This window comes from Anser anser (assembly GCF_964211835.1).
Source record: "Anser anser genome assembly, chromosome: 8".
NCBI lineage: Eukaryota > Metazoa > Chordata > Aves > Anseriformes > Anatidae > Anser > Anser anser.
The window spans coordinates 3,215,102-3,239,435 of record NC_139728.1 but is presented as its reverse complement, the minus strand read 5'-3'; the positions used below and the strand labels follow the sequence as shown (position 1 = coordinate 3,239,435).

At 36.7% G+C, this 24,334-nt stretch overlaps 1 protein-coding gene across 2 annotated transcripts in view; it reads right to left on the bottom strand.

The window, feature by feature from the left end:
* LOC310903740 (putative oxidoreductase ZK1290.5) overlaps positions 1 to 24,334 on the bottom strand; it is a 45,285-nt gene that overhangs the window by 16,600 nt on the left and 4,351 nt on the right. For both annotated transcript variants that reach the window (XM_083847588.1, XM_083847587.1), the window contains exons 2-3: positions 14,881 to 15,129; positions 8,556 to 8,657 (exon numbers count right to left, since the gene is read on the bottom strand). In XM_083847588.1, coding sequence (XP_083703714.1) covers positions 8,556 to 8,657; positions 14,881 to 15,129 — 351 coding nt within the window. The remainder of the gene's footprint in view (positions 1 to 8,555; positions 8,658 to 14,880; positions 15,130 to 24,334) is intronic.

Below are 24,334 nucleotides of genomic sequence, written 5' to 3'. Positions count from 1 at the left end.
TTTCAGGCTGAAATAAAACAAACCTCAAATACAGACATAAAAGATGAAAGCTTTTATTAAACCTGTCCATTCCCACAAAAATCTTCAATTTTTTTTTTCCCTACGGTATATTTCAAGATGTTTTGCTCCTAATAGACCTTGAAGCCTGTTCTGTAGTCTCACTGCATTTACTGATAGGAAGTTTTTGGTTGATTTCCCATCATGAAATTCCACGTTAGTTATGTTTTATACCATAACAGTCTGTGTCACAAGTCTCAAAAACACCAGAATGCTCCTGAAATGTGTGTATGTGTGTGTGTGGGGGGGAAGGTAGTATTTATTTCCAATTTTATACCTGTTTAATGAGTTTAGAAATCCTGTTTCAAAGAATTCAGGCAGATTTCATATCTTAGTTGTTATGACAACATCCTTTTAACAAAATCAATTTAACTAGTCCTAAAGTTCAAGTCCTCTGAGTTAAAACTTTACAATGTGCTAGCTGCAATACCTCTAGAAAGTACACTTTTAAAAGATACATCTATACTATCTTACAATGTCACAGCACTTTGACTCAAGGAGAAAAGTATCCTCCTTATCTGCTTGAGGAAACGAGTGGTTTGGCCCCAGGAAGATTTTGAGAAACTACCATGTGCAACAAGTTTGCAATTCCCCATTAGTTCCTAAGGCTTATTGAGGCTTTACTCTACTCCACCTGGCTCTGACTTCAAGGAAAATTTGGCAATGATGCTTCTTTTATGCATGCTAAAAATTTACTGACCAATGCACAATGGTGGACCAGAAATTTTCAGCCAGCTTTGAAAAACTGTCATGTAACTCTGTAAAACATGTTAGAAAACATACTGACCCTCAATATAATGGTTAATAATAATGAGGAAAAAAAATATATTTTCCATTATACACAAAATAATCTTGGCTGCCACCATGAAGGTACTTTCACCACACTATTTTACTCCCAGCTGCTGTGAAGCAACACATCATGCTAATGGACGGGCTTGCAATGTAGCCGTGTTGTTTAGCTCACAGCAGTTTTTATGGCAACCTAGAAAATGATTGGGTATTTTTTCCTTTACTTAGTGTAATACCAAACTGTACAAAGTTTCATGGACACTACTAGCCCTGCAACAATAAAGCATAAATATACTGTCTTGGCACCACAACACTGCTTTAGTACAATAGTGAGCCTTATCTTTCCCTAGCACTACTATGGACTTTTACCAAACTTCTAAATATTCTCTAACATTAGCTGTACAAAGCTCAGATCAAAAAGGTTCTTTAAATGACCAAATTGGATACTGGGTTTGTGGAGCCAATTTTCCTCCCCCTCCCTGCAGCCAGAGCACAGGAAAATTCCCACATGCACAGAACAGCGCCCGCTCTGTTACACGTGCTGCTCAGTCACAGAATACAAGCAAATAGGGATCCACTTCTCACAAGAGGTCAGCTGCAGCAACTGCATCTTTATTAAAGGAGGTTACACAGGTTGGAAAGGTCCACATTCTCTGTGATATGCACATTAAGAACTTTTCTGTATGCAAATGGTATTACTCATAGAAACCATAAAGGGTACGATTTCAGCACTGCTTGCTAAATCCAAGCTGTAGGCTGAGTGTGTCCCACATACAGAGTGCAAGCCAAAGCCTTAATAAACAAAACAGACAACTCTTACACACATCCAAAAAGGAATTAAGTTCTAGATCTGTAAGACTTGCTCCCATTTCACAGACATAGACACCAAAAGACTAAGTGTCCTATCTAATGACACACAGGAAGACTGTGGCAAAACTGACGACAAGACACATTTCTTAACTGAAAAAAAATCATGCTTCCTTCCCCAAAGGATGTTTTTATCCTATCCATTACTGTAGCCTAGGAGTATTACCAGCCTTAAAATGACTTTCCTGCTTCTACAATTCCATGACTATTACTCCTGCTACAGATCACCTATGAACCACGATAAACTGCAAGAACAAAAGAAGAAGCACGAGTATAAGTCAAATTGTCAGTTTCTGTGACTGAAATCTCATAAACATTTGGTTTACACAACAGTAAAATAGCTAATTAAGTAGCATGATGCCGCAACACTAGCTAAATGTATTCTCAGTCTTGTTGACTCTGGCTGCTCATCCTCATTACTTCAATACAACATCACTTTATTTATACTGACATGCTTTGCTCTTGAGTTGGCATTACACACCAGATCAGATTAAAAATGCTACCAAAAAGGCTGTTCATCTGATTGTCTTCAAAACTGAATCAGTTCTCTTGTGCTTTGATGGACTCTTCCTTCTCTTGTGGCAGTTTTAAGCACGTAGAATCATACTGGGAACAGAACACAGCCTAAAAAAAAAGGCTGAAAAAAATATTTTTATGTCAAGAACATTCTGAAGCCCCTGTTAAAAGCAACTGTTTGTGAACAGTTGGGCAGACAGACCTGTAAAAACCATGTGGTACAGAAACAATCCCACTATAGCTTAAGGCAGTATTGCCACCACACTCTGTGCTGTGAAAACGAGGTCAGCATTACCAGCAACCCAGCTAAGCAATCCATGGCTATCAGTCTGTGAACACTCTTAAAATGAGCACTTTCAAAGTAGCATGGACACAACACAGTTAGGTTCTAAACAGACTTTGTTCCACCTGTAACTGTGGTGGCACTGTTTCCTGAACTAGGATATTTTTGAACTTCCATATTAGAGAAGACAATGATTCCCAGCCGACACAAGTAACAACAACCTCACTCATACCAATAAAGCAACACCAGTTTACGATAGCGAAAATCTAATACCTTGGGTTCAGCATTCAACATTTGCAGAGCAGATAAGTGACACCTTTTCCCCAAATCATGTACATTACTTCCTGAGACAAAAAGTCCTTTTGGGCAAGGACTTTCCTTTGAATTGCATTTCAGCAATGCTTTCCCAAGAGTTCTTGTGTTCACACTGGGACCTCTATGCACTTCTGTATGTACACACACAAAACGCACACAAATGCATACATTTGCTTTCAGGAAGCTAAGTAAAAAGATACTTGTGAATTTATCAAGAATGAGCTTCACAGGCTTGTAGAAAAAACACAAACAGTACATTGCAGTAAATCACGAAACAAGTCTGAGGGCTTATTTTTGCACTTAGAATAAAGTCCATTAAAAAAAAAAAAAAGAACAAGGGTAGACATTCTTGCAAATTTAGATCTTCTAATTCTATGGCAATTTCTTACTCTTAAAATGTTGCACAATATGAAGACATGATTTTTAAAACAAAACTGTGTAGTCATTTTATTTGCATATATCTTTTATCGCAGTCTTATCTGATCAAGTGTGTTGGGTGTGGTGCAACCAACATCCTCACCAACTGCAACCACCTTCAACCCATGAAAACACATCTCTGAACTGTTTCTGATCATAACAAGCTCACGAGATGTCTTTATATGTGCAAAGAGGATACTACTGATAGCGTGAAATAGATGTGTTGTTTGCTGTGAAAATCGTTTACTTATTTTTACCTATTAAAATTTTAATGCAATTTACATACACACACACTCTCACATGGTTTCTACCAAGAAAAACACTCCTAATACAAATATTTGTGGAACCGTAACACAACTGCATGCCAATTGTCAGTTGTTCATCATTTGACAGTATCAGCATAGATGTAAAATTATTTTTCAGTAGAATAAAAGCAGAACGTCATCTAGGAAAGGATGTACTACAAACCTGTGCCACCTACACAAAAGATGTGTTTGGTTTACTCAATTCTTACTTATACCTTTAAAAACTGATACATAATGGAGGAGGAAAAAATGAAGATTGCACTGCTCTGTGCCCAAAGAATAGGACGAGGATATTTTTAAGGTTGATTAGATTTCTTCTCTCACTTGGAATTGGGAAAAGCATAACATTTTTGCCAGTAACATCGTGAATTCACTTACATTACTAGGCTAAACAATTTCTGTTACTTTATGGAACTTTCTGCAAATCATACATGAAGCCTGTTAAAACTAACAAATTAATGGAATAATCATTTTAAAGAGCATTTCTCTGTTTACCAAAAAACATGTGAAAACGTTAAGGAATTTCTGATGCAAGTACGAATATCTCATGTAAGCATAAGCTGCACTGCTTACCCTAAGCAGATAAGCAAAAAGTACAACTTTCAGCAAAATGGCATCAAGTCTGAGTGGGATCTGAACCCCCAACAACCACCATGTTACTGCTCCTGCCAATTACAGGCAAACGCTGGCTGGAGGCTCTCATTCTTCCCAGCATTTTTAGATGGAGAGACAAGTAATCGTGTGCATGTGTGTATCAAAGCTTGCCAGGACGATGGGCTAGCCACAATGCCAAAATCAAGGTCATTAAAGACACTGCATACGGAAAGGGTCACTTTGCTAGAAACAGCCCAATTACCAGTGAGCATATATAATGACTATTCATGATGTCAAAGCAGTTTGCCACACTGCTTTCATCTGCCAGCAGACAAATGCCTATACAAGAATGCTGCAGCTGTCAAGGGAACATTTGACTCAACATATGCATCTTGGAATGGGTTCTGTAGGCAGTCTGGCCTCCGTCCTGAGGAACCAGAGAAGATAATTCCACAAAATGACAATGTTTGAGACCACAAAAATTCAAACCATAGCCTTGATATTACAAGAACCCTAGTTGATTTCAGCTGTTACAACAGGAAGAGCTGGTGATTGCACACAAATGTCTTGCTGACCAAAGAAGGATTTTATTCTCCATTCTCCCTCAGCACTGTTTATCCCATAGGTCTTTAAAGAAGATGTATGCAGTCTGTTGAATAAAGACACAGGTCTAGAATTCTCTGCCTCTCAGCAATGCAGTACAGATAGACTTGTTTCCTCCCACTGTGACCTTAAGGCCACAGCTCCCGTGAAACAGCTCCAATGAAAATAGAGCAGAATAACAAGTCACGAAAGATTAAAAAAAAAAAAAGGCCAGAAAACATGAGATGTTACAGTCTCAGGCACAACAGCATTTAAGTGGAACAGTTAACAACAGCTGGAGAGGGTAACGAGATCTAAAACAAATACTGTTCAGATTCTTTCCTAGTTTAAATTGTTCATGTTTCCAGTTCAAATCATATCAAGAAAAAGGATTCTTTTGGAAAATGCTACCCTCTGATCCCTTTTGGTGAAATACAACAAGAAGGTTCTTAAAAACAGCATAGTGGTAAGCCACAGCGGAGATTTTTGACAGAAAGCAGAGGAGCTCTCCCTTAAGTCACCTGAACATATTGTTTTCTACTTATGAGAAGCTTCTGATGTTACAGCTCAACCCCAAATTTTTGTTAAGAGAAGACAGAGGAAGCAAGCACTACTAGGCACTTGAGAATTAAAAACCAGTAAAGTTAAGGATGTCTGCACATCGCAATGAATGCACATCTACCTTTTCAGGTACCCATTTAATTGACACATGTTGCATTCAAATAACAACAAACCTGTTCTTTCTTCTACAGACAGAAGTACTTAGGAGTTTCCTAAAATTAGACTCATTATAATCTGTGGAGTCTTGTTTAACTTTTTATACAAGCTTTCTGCTCCCTAAAATATGTATTCAAATAATGTTGACATATATATATATATATATTTTAAACTTGTTACACAGAGCTTTTATTATCTGGGAATAAAGACAGGATCTTATAAACCAGCACATGCTGACCTGGACAGACGCACAGACTCAAGGTCTCTCTTCAACTCAGTAAGAAGATACTTCAGTCCAGAAGCCCTACAAGCTCTGCTCCTGCAGTCCTGTCTCTCAGCTACTACGCAGTGACTCAGATGATCCTGGTTGAGTCCATCTTTGTAGAAACAACCCAAAAAGCTCTCTCAAAGCTATAAACATAAATACAGTTGGGATTTTTTTTTTGCATTAACTTGTGGCCATTATGACCAATCTAAAAACTTAATGCATTAAAAATTGTCTGGATTGAAGACTTTTACAGTCTTGGGCGCTAACATTTTATTTACCCTCCTTCTAGTGTAATGGGTAATAACAATAAAAAAAGGCTATTAATAATTTAAATCATTTTAAAATGTTGTTTTTCTCAGGTAAGTGCAATTTTGCAGAATAAACATCGTCTGGATTTAAATTGAAGTCAAAGATGAGATTTTCAAATATCTGCACTCAAACTACCTGTAAATACAAAGAAGCTATTAAAGAAAAACTTACTAACTTCAGTCAGAACAAAGACTTAGGTCAATATTGAGATCTTTTAACCATCTCACAAGACTCTTGCAGATAGATAGGCATTATTAGCCCCAAAACACCAACTAATTTTTCCACAAGAACTGTATTCATTGTCACTGCTCTTTCAGAAACTCTTCAATGTGGACACCACTAGTTGCTAAACTCACTAGCAAGTTGAGTAACTTCAGTCTTTCCCTTGTGAATTGACTGCAGAAGCATATTATTCATTTTTAAATGGTCAATTCTTACACATGAACATTTTAGTTTCTGCTGTTGTTTTTCCTCATGCCAACCCTCCCTCTCCCAACGTTCCCTAAAATAAAAGTATTGCAAGTAATTTTCAGGTAATAATGATAACCTGAACCACATTCAGAGGAAATAAAGAACTCACCAGTTTTCCACAGAACTTAATTTTTTTCCTTCCCAAATTATGAAGATATATTTTTTCCTCAAGTAAGGATTTTGACCAAATCATATATTTAATGTGAATATTCATACCAAGGCCAACACATTATTCACATTACACACAACAAGACACAAAGATATGCAGCAAGCATTTAATCGTCAACGGAAAGTCTAGTGGTTAACCATACAAACAAATTATTTAACATTTTCCTCAGGAATCATTGCATTTCCATCTCCAGAGTGGTTAACATTTGCGTATCACTTCAGTAACACATGGTTATGGTTGGAACATCCAGAGTCTGCATCCCTTAAAGCAAAACTGTGTAAGTTAACATCTGAAGGCACTTGATTCAGCCAGACTAATTCATCATCTACAGCGAGAGGAAAATTTAGCTGAGGTAACAAAAATAAATGCAAACTCAGATGTCTATAAAGAGATATGCAAATAAACAAAAAATAAAAATGACCTCTGCAGGTGAGGTCAATGATAGTATTTCCAGTGTCTTACTGGATAATCATTGAATAGCTCACAGTCTTTCCCATTAGGAAGACAGGTAGAGAAATAAAGACAAGAAAGATCACAAACACATGCAAAAGCAGAATAAAGACAATGGGACAGGAATAATAATAGCAAGTGAAACTACAACCTATTTGCAGCAAGTTGGGATGGCGTATCTAGGCACAAATGACATATAGGAACTTAAATATTCATCAAAGAGCACTGTTCAACGGAAAGACAAAGTAGCTTGCTGAATGGCCCATCTTCAGACTTGAAGTCATTGATGTTTTGAAATATTAGGTTGGTGTAATGTTTCTTTAAAAACTAAGTGTTGTAATCACTTGCACAGCAGAAAATACTTCTTGCAACTTCCCTTATGCTTAATATAAAAAGCAAGAATGAAAAATGTATCAAAGATAATTTACTTCTCTGTTTCCAAAGGCAGACCAAAAGTACTTGAAGGGCTGAAATGCAAGAGAGTGGGTTTGTTTATTACTCTGATAAAACTGGTAGAGGTATACAGCCAGCAATTGCAGTCTGTATAGGCAGCACTCTCCTCCTACTATCACTGTTTCGGTAATTGAATTAGCAGCCAGACTACTTAATCCAAGAAGTCTTCGCAGAGACCAAAGAAATTCTCTCAAGCTGTGAACAACATGGGTCCACATTGCCTAGGAACTGCATGACAGGATCTTCTCTTACATTATTTCTAGTAATAGTGTGCATACTTCAGGAGCAAAATGCCCCTGTTAAACCTACATGATAAATTTTGTTTGGGGCAGTCTAATCTTCCCATAGCTATGAACATAAACTGAAGATTTCTGTGAACCAAAAATCAAATTGACAGATACCAGAACTTGACAGAATAGATCCCTCCTTTGAAAGCTTTTTCAAAAGTTAATACCAAAGAATCCGCAGTGCAGAATTTGTTCTTATCTACTAGCCAGTTTGGGTGACACTTTCTAAAATGCAAATGAATCTATATAGTAGCACAGTATATGTTCTGTGGAAAAATATGTATACGTATACGGTGGAAAATGATATTCTACAATTACAAAAAAAAAGATCAAAATGAAATAAAACTTGGTAGCATGATTTATACACGAAACAGAAGAGGCTACTACAGAGATGTTCTGTAGTGGCACACACATTTCAATGTAATGTGTAGATTTCCTCAAGGAAGTATGCACAACATCATTAATCTTACAGGCAGAATGTGGCACTGTATTATTTGAAAGCGACACAAAGCTCTTTTATTTAGCTTACCAGAAAGATAATGCTGCAATTTTCAAAGAGGTTCACATAATTTATACACCCAAACACAACTGAAATATGAGCAACCAGCTCAAATGACTTTTTTGAACACCTTTCATTACGGATTCCCCAAATCTTCAAGTGCATTCTAATTCCTTCTGCCAAGACAGCTTTTCATTATTACATCACCTTTCTCATAGAGCTCCTCCATCGCTGTCCAGGTTTCAGCTCGGACCTCCCGATTGCTTTTACCCGGAACATGTGCATCAGGCCAATGTATCAAATAAAGATCTAAAAAAGAAAGACTATTCAAGTCTCCAAAAAATATGTCAACCACACAAGGCAGCATTTTCCCTCCATACTGGCCCCGTAACATACTATCATCAAAACAGTTACAACTCCATGACAATTTTCCATACATCCACTCATTTTCAATGAATTAAATCTACAACATTTCATTAACAAGTAAAGGCGGCAGAAGCTGCACATCTGCCTCAGGCTTAGGTCACCATAATCAGAATTTCATGGTCACACTTCCATTTAATAAGCTTTTAACACATAACAAGTCCCATTTAAATCAAAGGGATTTTGGTCAATGTAGTTAAGACTGGACTACTGCTGAAGTGCTACAAGCCTTCAAGTTTGGGGAACATAAACATTTGGCAGTTCTGTAGATGTTTTATACAATCTAAAAAGTGAGCCTGTTTTTTTCCTTTCTAAAGAATACTTCCATTTATGAATTTCTGTTGGAAATTACAGCACAGCTGCTCTTTCATGTAGGTTTTTGTTTTGGTTATAATTACATTGTTCCAGCATTTGTGATATTTTTTTTTAGCATTGCAAAAAAAAAAAAAAAGATTTTAAGTGAAAAAAAATGTTTTACTACATTTTTATGAAATGTTAACATTTTTTTTAAACACAATTAAGATTTATAACTGATGAAATTCGCCAAGTTACTACTGAGACTGGGTGTCTTGGGATAGGATTTTTTTGCATCTTCTCCATGCAAGAAAACCTTATCTGCCTAGTGAAAAAGGGAGCCTTAGAAAAAAACAAAAACAAACAAAAAAAAAACACTAAACATGAGAAATGTACATATTACCGGACTCAGAGTTCCAAATCAGATTATATAAATTTCCAAGGTGACAGGACCTACAACTCCTTTTTAAGTTTGTGGACACTGCTTATCATTCTGAAGGAGAAACTTAAGAGACACTTAAACAACTACATTTCTATTTAAATCCTAACCACAGATTCAAACTTTGGGCATCTCAGGCAAAGAGGTGTTGGCCTCTACCTCATATACTAGTCTGACATAAAACAGGAAAAAGAAACAAATTCATGAATGAGATCTTTGTGCTTTATAATACACCTTTTTAGACAGTTCAAATACAGAGTTAAGAAATTAAAAAACTGAATTGTTTGCAATAAAAAGGGTCTTTTGTTCTTTAAATGTATCACATCATTCATTTACAGGACCTCTCTGTGAAAACACATCCTCTGCTATAGTTTTATTTTATTCACATTTAAGGATTGCAATAATGACTAATATACTCCTAGGCTGGTATATTAGCTTTCCACCTCTATAAATACGAATTCAACCTTAATTTAAAAGGACAAGCCAGCATAAAATTCACTATAATACACTGCTTCCCATTTCGGTACATCATTGCAACACTTAAGAGTATTTTGCTTACATTAAAAATCTAATTAGAACAGTACAAAATTTTGTAGATTAAGATACTTTATAGGTGTACGTAAGAAAAAATGATTTTGGATGTATCTTAAAAAATCATAAGCTAAGTCTGAAAATCCTGAAAATCCTGAAAAGCGGAGAAAAGGTACCTTATCTCAGGTACACAGAGTAGAATGGTCTTTCTGCCAGGCAAGCACCAACCACCACAGCACAGCTAGAAGTGGAAAGAATAGCACAGTACGATGTACCTTGCAATAAGCAATGGAGCTGCCACTCTATTTAAAATAACCATGCTTAGTTTATTTAAGTGAGGATCTGCTTACTTCTACTGCGTGTTAGAAAACTTTACATAAGACCTGTGAACAGTAAGCACCTCACAAACCAAGCTCTACTATTTCATCTTCATTTATACACACATTCACACCTGCACCCCCACACTTTCTTTCTGGTGAAAGTGTTTCCCCCTGGGGGATTACAAAAACACGAACACCGTTATTTTCATTTTGGAGGCAAGAAATTAGTTTTGAATAATTTATCAAAATAGCTTAAGATTCCATTAACCAAGAATTGCGTAACTACCATTGAAGGTTTTTAAGAACAGACTACATTTTAGCTGACTACATTTTACATTTAGAATGATGTGAATATAGATTTAATTTTGTCTTGTAGTGATGGGTGGATTAACAAATACTCTGAGGTCTCTTCCAACCATATTCTTTTTTAAATAAACTTAACTCAAAATAAAAAGAGAATGGTTCACAGTATCAGGATGCACTTGAGAAAATCACAATCAAGTTTTGTATTTACCAACTTTTTAAAGCATCCCTTAAAGATAATCAAGCTGTGGTGAGGTGCAGTAGTAAATGAGGGCCTAAGGTTCAAACATCAAAACACAGCTGCAGGAAAAATATTCATATGTGAACTGCTTTCACACATTTAAAGCACTGAGTGGCTCATAACTTCTCAGCGGTTGTGGCACCTACAATCAACACAGTTTCTCTTAATTCTACATACAGCATGTTGTGGAAATAGAAGTTTGTGATTCTAATGAAATTGCTAACACTATATAAATATGTATAAATATATATATATAATATATATATATTTATAGTGTATACAGACACGCACACGCACACAGAATAAATCAGATCTCACTATAACAAATCTGCTTTTGAAGAACAGGCCCTGGATCATATCAAACCTAAAAGCAAAACCACATTTTTCAATGTTTTGCACAGTTATCTCAATGCAATGGCAATGCCTAGACCTTTTTTCATTAGTATTCGATTGGAACAAGAATCAACAATAAGTAACTTCCAAAACATTCTGAATTAATACACGATCTGAATTGGGTGTATTATCATCACTCAGATGCAAGAAATTACAGAGACCTATTAAACTGAATATGCTGATACAACAAAGATTTGCCCAACTCCAGATGTGGATCTGTGATAGGTTAAATTTGGTTGAATCTGACAAACTCAGAACAGTCACAAGGAAAAAAAAATGTTTATGAATTCAGTAACCCACAAATCACATTCAAGTAGAAGTTACTTTGGAGGTTTGATCTAAATCCTAAGGAATGTATTCTGCCACTGCCAAACCTGTAACATTTGCTGCCATTTCATATTGGTTTACTGTGACTGCTAGTTGGAGGACCGCATCTAGAAAATGCGAGGGGAACCTCTGTTATAACCACTGCCCACAAATAAGAAAAAAATTCCAGCTTCTCATGGATATACAATCTCCTGATTCGAACAAAAACCCTGGAACACTGTTCGCCTAATACCACTTGCCTGAAATTGTCTATTAAAAAAGTTTCATAATGGTGTTTTACATGGAACGCTCTCTTAAAAAGCAGTGACTGCCTCAAATCTGTTTCAACAGCTGGCATTTTCTACTGCTAACGCACAGATTTATCAACTAGTATTCACCACATCTTTAATGCAGTCTGCATGGATGGACTGTAGCCTACGTGGTCCTCAAGGAGACGTTAACAAGACTTTCCTTGGAACAAAGCTCAGCTGCACAATTAGCTGCCAGGCCCCTAGAGCTTTTTCTTTTTCAGTCCCCTGAATGGCTAACTTTCCCTCTAACATAAAGGTGTAACTTATCTAGGATCTTGCAATTTTCTATATGAACCACGTATCTTTTTGGAAATACTGTGAACCACCATGTATTTGGTTAATATATGATGAAATTAGGAAATTCAAACTTAGAGTAATGCTTTGCTCCACATTTCATATTTCTATTTCACAGAAAAACTGCTGGCTAGAACATGCTTGTAACTACATAATTTACTTTCCTAAACAGTCTTGGACACAAACTGCTGTTATTACTAGAACTTTTCCTGTCATTGAATTTCATGCCCTCTCTATTGCACAGACTGGCCAGCAGAAAGGTGACGTAAAATGCAGGTAGGAATGAAAGCAGAGGTAAGGTATCTAAGCTTCAAGTCTACAAGCTTATAACTGTATTTGCAAACCAGTCTTCTGTATTCTATTTACTTTTGTTAAGACTTGTGACGAGCCTCAAAATTTCCAACAAAAAGCCCTTACTCTAAACATTTGTGAAACACTTGAGAAGTTCACGTTTCAAGGTACTTCCACTTTTTGTTTGAAAATCCGTCCAATAGCACCTTCCAGTTCAGGTGTGTTCAGATAGAAGATATATGACTCCCTAAAGCATGATGCTTTTTACAAACCCCGTGAAACATACCACATATTGTACCTCCTCTAAGGGCCTCCTTCACCAGAACACGTAGCACAGAACACAGAATTCAGCCTTATCTCTTTGACACAACAGCAGATCATATTGTGTCTAACAGTTATTCTGTCATCCCATCCCTCTGGTGGAGGTCACCATCCTCACTGACAGATCCGTGAATTGCACATGAAGTATTTCCTAACTCATCACAGTTTACAAAACATCAAGTTAAAACAAACTGAAGTCAGCATCGATTTAGCTCACTGTGTTTGACTAACTGGTCATTCAGGAAGACCTTTATGAATTGTTCAAACACCTCCACATTAATGGAAGAAAGCAGAGGAAGAAAAGGAGGGAAGACAGGAGACTGGGGAAAAAAAAAGGAAAAAAAAGTGTTGGATATTGGGGTAAATTGTGCAGGTACTTGTAATAATTTCTAAATCTGTCTTCATAATGTGAGCAAAAGAAGTCTGAGTTGAAAGTATCTGACAGATATGATGCTCTGTTTATGCCAGACCACGGAGTCACTCACTTGGTGACAGTATTAGTGCATTTCTAGCTCTCAGATTTTTTTTCCTCAGCTCACAAACTTCTGCTTAGCAGCAATCTCCAAGCTGAGTATTTGTGTGAGCACCTACTTTAACCAGTCTGCTACCTGAGAAAAAAGCAAATTACTGAAAGGAATCACTGAGAATGATTTCCTGGAAGTGAGTCAAGTTTTCCTCTCATTGGCATTCAGTACCAGTTCCACAGAAAGCACAGGAAAAAAAGAAAGCAAACACAAAACATAACAAACAGAAAGCAAAGAGAAGGAAACATGTTATTTCTCTATTTAGAGGACAAAACCAAGGACTGAAACTTTTTTTTTTTTTTTAAATGAGAGTCTCCTTGCAGTGACCTGTATTTGCATGGGACAGAGAAGAAGAAATATTAATTCATTTTGATTTACTCTGTACCTGTGCAGGCAGTTCAGGGATACATTTCCATTAGGAATGGAGCCAAAGATGTGCATATAAAAATCAAAGTCTTTAACAGATAGAGGTTTTGCCTCTTCATCTTGAAAAGTACCAGGCAAAAAAGCCAGCAAATATAGCACACAGCTGCTATCAATAAATGATTCCACAAAATCTGTACTTCAAAAAAGCTGTTTACTTCATTAAAGTTTGATTATTGGTAACAGGTGGACAGAGTGAGGAAAGAGAAGCATATGTGCATTTTCAGGACACTAACATATAATGTTCAATTATTCCTTGATTATCAGCATTAACACTCAGTCCACCAGTGTCATTATTTTAGGTTATTACTTTAAATTCATCTTTCTGTCTCTCCACTTTCTTTTGATTGCTCTAGCTAGGCAGGAAGAAGTAAAAGCAGTTTAAAACATTTTCTTTTTTTTTATCAGGGTCCACCACTCTTGTGATCTATTACACAGAATTAATTGTGGTCACTATTGCAGCTTGTTGCCTGTCTAAAACTGTAGTAAAAATATCTCATCTTTGACTATGAGAAGGTCATGACCAGGGTATAGTTAAAACTAAGTCTAACTCAGTGTTAAATTTAGTCTTCTCAAGTCTTATAGACACTTCTAACTTTTTCCCTGAAGTATATTGCAGCAGACATATCAAACCAAAGGCAGTTATTTAATTTTTTTTAGAAGTGTCAATAATCCTGCAAAATAACTTGTGGAAAGGACTCTCATTCTCTGAGATTTAGCAGACCACACAAGAGCTATGGCATTTTTGTGTCCCTGCTAACAATATATTATTGTCAAGTCTGTGAATCCTTGTTCTTTTTTAGGTTTTGGGTGTTTTCAGCAAAATATATAGCACTCTTGTAGTTGAACCTCAGATCAATTTAACAATGAAATGCATTTCTACAAAAAACACACCTTTATCTGTTTTAAAAGATTTGCAACGAGGAAAAATTATGTGCTCTCAGTTATATGTATGCAAATTTCCTAGAGAATAAACAGAACAAGAAATTTGCAAAAGTGTAAAGGCAGAATTTGACTACTGTAATCTACCTGTGCTACAGTGTTTTACAAGAATTCATTCATCTTTCCAAACATTCACAGAGAAGGCATGGTAAATGAGTTATATTAAAGATTCATACCAAGATAGTCAACACCAAGTCTTTCACATGACTCCAAGCAGGCTTTTTTTGTGTTTTCATAGCCATAATCACTATGCCACAATTTGGTGGTTATCCAGAGGTCCTCCCGGTTCACACCACTCTCTTTAATGGCTTTTTGGAGAAGAGATTCACAGCCGTATCGTTTTGCTGTGTCAATATGACGAATGCCACATTTCTGTAATGCATGGACCACAGCATCATGGGAATAGCCACCTTGATGGGAAGTACCTAAACAACAGAAATTAGAAAATTAGAAGTGAATTATGAGTGACATACTACTTTTTTGATTGTTTTTTCCCCCCACTTTTTTTTTTTTAATTAATATCGTCACAGAACCTTCTTTTTGAATTCTCACTTAACATAGCAAAGAAATGGGAACTGACATGCAGTGTGCCCTTACAGATCTCTAGGCTGTGAAAATACGTAAGATGCTAGGTTGTTGATGCTGATCAGAAAAAAGAAAAAAAAAAAAAGAAGTAACTGTAAAGAAGTGAGATCATAATTCAGGCTGAAGAACACCAAACAGAAAATAGATACATTATGAAAAACAAGTATATGACGTTTAACTTTCATATAGGAGCACAACATTTACAGATGAAACACTAACAACATGAAACAAAATATATAACTTAAAAACAATTTACATTGCAGAAAGCATATCATGAAACGTTTACTCTTTTGAACTCCTGGTAGTTTCAAGTTATTACTGCATTGTGGAACCCCAGACTGGGCCATGCTGCAGGTGCAATTCACGTAACATCAAGCTCAGCAGTAACCAGAACAATGGAATCCTGCACAGGAGTTAGAGAATTGGTACACAGGGAGTCTCAGTAACAAAGTCAAGTAACTCTCATTGTGTAGGTATTCACTGGATGTACAAAAAGTGTATTTTGCTTGTCAAGGGGACGGAAGGAGGAGGAGACTCAGCAGGAAAAGCAACCAGCAGGAGGACCGTCAGATAAAGAACTGGTTGAGAGCAAGGAGGATGATATTTCTACTTACCCTTTCCTGTTAGTTGTTCTTCCTGCCATGAGCCCCTCACCCCTTCACCCCCACTCAGACTTCCCACAAACAGTATTTTCTACAGTTTGTTTGAGGAAATGCTCAGTCAGCTATTAAAGCCAGCTTCTAAGGTGATGTCTAGTACTTAAAGGCCCTAATTCCAGAAACAGCAGTCAGCACACAGATGGCTACAATGCTATCTGCAGAAGGACTACAGGTCAAAGAATAATATAAAATGAAATTTGTATCCACTGATAACTTTCTCTTTTCCTCCAAACATAGTATTTATTTGTACATTAAGCACCGCTATCTGTACATTATGAAATTAACAAGTGTGTAAGCTCACCCAGAGAGTCAGAAAAAGGAAACAAACACAGTTACCTCAGATTCACCCATAGCATTTCCCATACCTGAACTGGCGAGAGAATGCCCACGGCAGCGTGCGACCTCCTCACACACACGTACGTGCACACAAGAACGAGCACTTCCAAAGTCCTCGTGCATGTACGACAAGCCAGGTTCTCCTAAATGCTTATCATTTTTGTTCCTTCCCAATCTTAGCAGGAAAGCCAATGGTACTTCTATCATCCTGCTCACCACTGGCAAATCATTTTAGCTATAATATGGGCTAATATACACAGACACCTGAAGAGCATGAAATTTTGCTGATCACAATGGGACAACCCGATTACATTTAGGATGTACAAAATTTGGAGTATTCAATTCTTGATTTATCTTCATAGATTTTAGAGCGATAAAATGATTATATTCCTACAATTTTGACACGCATATCATAAGGATTTTACCTTCCTAATGTACACAAAGTTATAATATTTTAAAAGACAGGAAATTTAAAAGATTTCTTTTCTCCATTGTCACTAATTATGACTAATACTCTAACTGGTTTAATTTCTGAACCATCTACAGATAATGTCCCTACAACTTGCTTTACACCAAAAAAATAAGTTAAGCTAATTCAAATCACACTTTTAAAATTGCTATTTCACAATCTTCATAAATGTTTAAGAATTTGATGAATGCAACTACTATGCATCTATACACAAAGAACACACATGCAATTATTACATTATTCAGATACTAATTTTTTTTTTATTAAAAATTATATAACTGGCATAGAAAAAATACTATACTTTCTGATAAGAATCCCTTTTAATAATCTGGTATCGGTGCCAAATAAATTAGGTTGCAATTATTATGCCTGTTTCTGGCTGAATGGACTTCTCTAAGCACAGAATGAATGGAGTTCATTTAGAGGTCTTGCAAATGAACTCAGACTCTTTTCATGCATAATGGATTTCAGTAAGAACATTTAGGACAAACAGCTTTTTTTTTTTTTTTTAATTTAACCCTTTTAAGGTAAAGGGGGAGAGTAGGAGAGAAGGAAAATTCAGGATGTATTTGTTATTGTTCCCCATTCCGTGACGGCATGCACACTTGTTTCAGAGGAAATAGAGACCAAGATTACCCTTGAGGGAATTATCCTAATTTCTGTTCCTCAAGATGAATTACAACAGTCCTAATGCACTAAATAAATAAATGCTTAAGAACTATTTCCCCCCTCCTCCCCCCCCCAAAAAGAGAATCATGATTTACTTTCTCTCTCACTTTCTGGGGACCTTATGTCTTCATAATCTGTGAGAAATATGAAAATATTATCTGAAAATATAAAAATGTCCTCTGATATGAATAACTATGGCTACTTGAAATCAATGGAACCACTTACATTAAAAGAGTTCACGTTAGAGAAACTGCGGGCTGGATATTCAGAGATCATCTCACAGATTAATTCTCTTCTGACATCAGTAGGCAATAAAAACACCCAGCTGACAGGCAAAACACCTAGAAAAATACCATTCCTTTGCTGATTGATCTTTAAGTAGTCACTTCAGAAGAAAACTCTCAAAAGAAAAATATCAAATACTCTTTTACTCATGTTTACGTACTCACTATATGCATGTTACTATATACCATAATAAGCTTGAAATACCTTGTTCTATTAGTTTTATTTCTATTATTTCAACATTACATCAACACTAGGGCCATGTAACGCATCTTTACCAATTTCACATTGTAAATATACTGAAGTTTTTGGTGTCAGTACAACTTGATTCCACTGATATCTTATGACATGATAAAACATAAAATGCTGCCTACACACATAGCAAATGAACATACAACACATTTAAAGGTTTACTGCTGATCCATTCACAAAATGGTGTGCCTCTTCTGCAGGCTGGCTCAAGGACAGGCAGTCTTTACTTACTGTCCTTGCTTACTGTCATTGAAAGAGGCTGCCACAGTCTTTCCTCTTCGTCTTTCACCTACTTTTGCATTCACATGACTCCCTGACAAGCTAATTCAGATTGCTGAACAGCCAAAAAAGCGTATAGTTTTATAATTATTCAGGAAGCTGAATAACTCTCCAGAGGAGAACAAAACTCAAGATTTCAAGCAAGGAATGGGGAGAAAAAGAGAGCAAGAAAAATCCCCCTTTCAGCAGCAGTAGTTAAATAATTTGATACATTCCGTGTTTTTTACTAAAACAAAAAAGATAATAAGTTGTATTCAAGCCAACCACAAAGAGATCAGAAAGTCCTTCTCCACTAACTTGTCTCCTGGAGCCCTTCTTTCCTGATGTTCCCCAGCACTATCACCGGTGCTGCTCTTGCACAACCAGATAAGGTCACACTGACTTTCTGTAACTATAGCACAGAACCCAAGTGTTCTTGCTGCTGCATTTTGGCTCAGTTTTTTCTTAATCGGGTCAGTTACCCTGCATATCATATTTACCATCGCATGATGAAGTATTCATTGCATCCTCTCTTCCTTTTGAGAGTAGAGGGGTTTTCCTTTGCAGCAAGTGAAATCAAAGTCAAGCTTGTTATGAAGCTCTCTTTCTCCATAATTTTCATAAGGCAATTGCAGAGCATTTCTAGTTATGAAATGTGGTTATACTCAAATTTAATCACAACCAATTTTATGAAATAACTTGGACATATTTACTCGGATCCCAAGAGTGTCACCTAATAATGTGTACCTAATGGAGCAGGTGCCCTTGCAGGAAAGGGACCTACAGAGGTGATGGGTTTCTAGAAGAACCAGTAAGACAACGTTAATTGACAGGCACTGAGCAGACGAGTAGTACCTAACCAACCCTAAAGAAGTACTACACAAGTTTAGCTAAAACTCAGCCATTTAAGACCTAGGACCAAGCTGTATAAGAGTTGCAGGAATAACGGCATTTGGTGAGGCAACAACACAAAAATGCCAAAGGGGTGCTGTAACTCTGACAAGCAGGTGCTGATAAAGGTGGTTTTGTATGGATACGGTGCAAGAGGAGCTGCAGCTGTTGAAGTACATGCATGAATTAGCTTCTGACCTCGCAGGACAGTGGGGAGGGCCCCCAGAGCACTGCACTACGGCAGGTACTTCCATACAGTAACAGCATACTGGTACAAGGAGATTTACCAGAGAACTTGATAGAGGTCTAAAGTTACACTGACACACATTTTATGGCATTACAACAATCCTGCAAGCATAGCTTCATGTTATTCAAACACTGCTATGCTAAGATATTGCTAACAGACCTGATCTAGGTCTAGAGATTACCACCAAGTTTCTCTTGCCTCTGTAAAAGCTGTCTAGATATTGCTTTTTTTTCTATTTCTTTTTGATTGAAGCTTTACTTTCATGTTTCAGATGCTTTTGCTAAATATAATCCGCTGCTTAGTGCAAAGGGGTCACTCTGGGACTGTTTTTCTCCTCTGCGACTCGGTTATAATAAGCTCAGACTTCAATAACATGAGGAAGGAAAGTATGCAAGCAGGATCTTCAACTCCACAATGCTACTCAGGCACCTAGGAACAGGCTGCGGGAATACAGCCTAGGCACAGTGTAAGAGCAGGAGAGAGCCCTAACATGTTGATTATGTATGCAGGGAAAGGGAAGCCAGAATTGCTAGTTTTCGCTCTTCCTGAGAGGAAGGAAGAAGTGGCAATGAGCCACTGTTGACAGAAGTACTCTATTCCCTCCATCCCAAAGAGGGTCAGACTGTGAAGGATATTCAGATCACCTACCGTAACATTAAGGTGCATCTCTGATCTAGACACAACTTTAGAAAAGGAGTTATAAAAGCAATGTCACAGGATGGCTCCCACAACGAGCCCAGGCAGCACCCATTATCAGCGGGGTGCTGGAGCTCTGAAACCACCAATTCACTAGGATGTGTTTCTGTACAAAATAGTGTTTCAGTAAAAATACACTATCACCCAAAAAAGCAATTATTTTTCCCCTGTAGGAATAAAGGTCTTTCCAGTTGAAAATGCCAGCTGTTAAAATTATCCAGCTGTCATACACAAGTATCTTTATCATTCGTAACTTCTCAATTTATATGGAAGGACAAATCCTGACCTATCATTTGAAAGGTAGACTGTGAATGTGTAATTCACGTAGAAATTTCATAAGCAGAGCAGCAGCACACATTTAAATGCCTTTACAGACAGACTGCCAAATGTTGAAGCCTTTTCTTTCACTCCCCACTTTCCCACCACTGAGAGAACTATTTCTCATTAACAACCAAATTGGTTTCAGATGCTCTGCTATAAGATGTTACCTTAGAAACCGTTTGGTAAAAGACTGTGGCTTCCTTCCATAGAAATCTCAAGCAGTGAAAAGGCAGATTTTCTGGCATAAATCAAATCCAATTTCTAAGGTTCACTAAACCTTTTCTCCTCGGAATAATGTTTTGTGACTAGATCTTAGCAGTTAATAGTGCACGAAGAATTGCTGGTGTGAACCAATTTTAAATGATTTTCATTCTATTCCCTTTGTTAATTCAATTGAAATTACTTCCAGTACTTATCGTACCTTGATAGAACTTTCAGCTTCATAACTAGTAAGGATGATACGTGCTATATACAGCAAATAAAGAGACTGAATACAACTATTAGTGTTATTTTCCTCCTTTCTTATACATCTTCCTAAACTACTCTGTCTGATAAAGATTACATCGATTGATTGACAATATTAGAAATTTGGAAACGCTTCACAATAAATGACAGACCTGTGACACAATTTTCCTTCTTCAAACAACTTTCAAACACACACAAAAAAAGCACGATCAAAAGGAAAAAAGAGATGCAAGTACTAAGTCCGTAGTTTGTACTTAAGTAGCATATTACCACAATCATTCCCACTGTGAAAGTTTGACTTAAGAATAAATTATATGTATCATTTACAATTAACCATAATCAGCACACAATTAAGTAAAAGGATAGCAATATTAAAAAGCTTAGTTAACCTCCGATCAATAATTCAACACCAATTAAAAATATTGTAAAGATAATACTACAGAAAAAAATAGAGAATTGCAATTTAGTGATTTGACAAAAAGAAAATGTACGTACAATAACTCATTATTGTAAGACCCTAATTGAAGATGATGTTCAAGCTGATGGCTAATTTGTTACACCGTAATAGTGCCCTTGACGCCTACTCAGACTACCCACAAAGCAGGTGCAATTGTGAATCACGGCAAGCTCCCACTGCTGATAAATGATGGCACTGGAAGGTCCGAGCCTTGCAGCATCCCGCTGATACCTAACGGCATTCACAAGTTCAAAGGACAGCAGCAACGCAGCTATCCGCGGGGCAAACAAGCTGAACAATACAGAACATTTTTGATCAAATGCTTTTTATCCACATCATCTAAGAACTTAAAATGTATTTTCTCAAAGCTCAGAAGATAAGCAATGTTTCTTGTAGCCCCTCCTCTCGCACTGCACATTCAACCTCAGACCAGCGTGCACTAGAATGCAAAGTCCATCCATTCAGGCGTTAAGCCTAGGCAACAGAGCTTAGTTATGAAACTGATGTAAAGCCTCAAAGATACCATTCCCCTTTCTCTCCTCTCTCCCGCCTGTAATGAGGATTTTGTATCACACTCTGTGCTGGAGGCACTTTGCATAAACACCAGAAGAACTGAAGAAAGTTTAGGAACCAGTACCTCCCTCCTCCCCATTTGGAGGCACGAGGAACTACTGCAATTTCAGTTACAGCAGCATGTGACTTCACCATTCAGTGCTGCCAAAACTATGCTAAGGAGCTCTGGCAAAGAAAAAAGGTATGACAACTAAAATCTGCTCTATGAAGGCTGAAAGATAAGTCAGACTTTTTTTCCCATCAAGTTTTATATCATTTTTCTACATTACAGAAACACGGTGAGAGACAAAAGTTAAATACCCTGGAGCTTGCTTCTCCGTTCATTTCAGGCTGGTTACAAATAATTCGTTCATCTAATGAGCCATTAATCTTGTATGATTTGAAAGTATTACCAACAGAGTTTCCTACACTTTCTTCATGACGTCTTTCCTCGGAAAATGAGCCTTGGGACTGTGGCTACAATTACTCTCAAGAATCTATAAGGTTCACTTGAACTGCATTGCCTTTATTACAGTAATTATTGGCACTAGAGTGCACTTAACTGATATTTAGGCCGTCCATTTCTTCTGCTTCATGTGGGTAACTGTAAGATATACATTTGCCACAAAGTGATCACAGAATTTTTATTATAAACTTTAAATTTCTTTCAGTTCTATTTTATGCAAGTGATTTAAAAGTATAGTCCTGAAGTCCTTATCAGGAACATTAAGTATTCTTCTCTAGATTGAACTTATTTAGAAAAAATAAATAAAAAAATCAAATAAACCCTCTGTTCTGGATGAACCAAATAGTAAAAACTAAACTTCTGCAGGATATATTATACATTTTTTTAAAGCAGTAAAGACTAACTTTTTTAAACTTCTTGCACAAAATGACCAGGTAAAAGCCAAAATGGGCAGGTTTTAACACCAGAGGATTAAATATAACTTTCTGGGAGTAGAAAATGGTGTTTGACTATTTTTCTATGATCTATGAAAATGTGAATAAAGTATTTTTCTATTTAATTCACATACTTATATAACTCTAATGCTAAAGAGGTTTTGGAGTTTTTCTGGCAAATGGAACACATGAAGTAATATGACATTGAAGATTAAGAAAACTGTCCTTTTTACAATCAGGCTCAAGGTAAAATACCCTGTAAAAATATAAAAAGTTGGCTGCAAAGATTTGTAGCTATACAAAGAACAGACAAAGCAACAATTTCCTCCAGAAAAACAAACAAACAAACAAAAACCACATTTATTTCTGTACTGCTCTGTACTAGGTACACTCTGATATAAGCAGAAACTTGCCCAGTATTTTCCCTCAGGTGCATTTACTAACACCCTTCAACACAACATTTGTACAGCGTTTAGTCTTTTTAGGAGGTCAGTACATTTTGTCAGGTTAGGAGAGGATGCACATTTTACCCCACCGTCTCCAAACATATACCCACATGGAACATGGCCACATTTTGTACATATGAGAGAAGTTAAATATATGGAGGCCCTCAAAGCTCAAGTACAACTTCTCAAGGTCAGATCTCCTGAAATGGTGGATGAATTGAAGCACAAAGATTTATAGTTGTGGCATTTTGTTCATCACAAGAGGCTATTAAGGAAACTTGGTAACCATGGGTGAGAAGTAAACTCCTGACAGAACTGGGGGAAAAAAAAAAAAAAAAAGTTGAGACATAAAACAAAGGGCAGAAATAAACAGCCAATTCTTATTACGGGGTAAGATTAATAGGGGGGAGTGCCATAGGTCTTGGTATCAAGACCACTGTTCCATAAATTTCCTTAAGAACTGAAACCATGAAAAAACAAGAGCCATGGGAAGAAAAAAAAAAAAAAAAGCAGTAACAGTTGAGAACAAGTGAAGGCTTGAATCTGCTGCCATTGAACTGAGAAGTAAAATCTTATTTGATTCCAGCCCCAGAAGGACTGGGTCTTTTTTCTGAGCGCAGTTAAGTTTAAAAATGACTATGAGCAACTCTATGATTAATAATAAAGCAGCAGATAACTATGTTACAGCACTGCATAATGGAAGGAAATATTAAGATACTTCTACTCAGCATTAAGGTTCAGATTACACATAGCTTTTTGAGGAGAAAAAAAAAAAGCAAAACTCAATGTAATGAAAGTGGAGTAATTTGATTTTATGTTTTTTTCCATGGGGAAAACCTCCCTCCTCACACAAGCATGTAATTAATTTTATACTTTGATAGGAGGGGATCATGAGATGACTTTTTTTTGTTTTAAAATCTTATCAAGTTACTACTTATGCTGAAACTTGAGAATTATATAGAAAAAAAAAACTTTACAAGAAAACATTCTATGTATATTTGTGGTATCACCAACAAATTTTGTCAGGAAATCACATGCTATTTGGCCAAATCCCTGAATTTCATGATTGCTATCCCCACATCCTAGCTCCTCAAGAAAAAAAAACAACTTTTCTGAAGGGAATCGAGAAAGCCAGAACAAGTCTT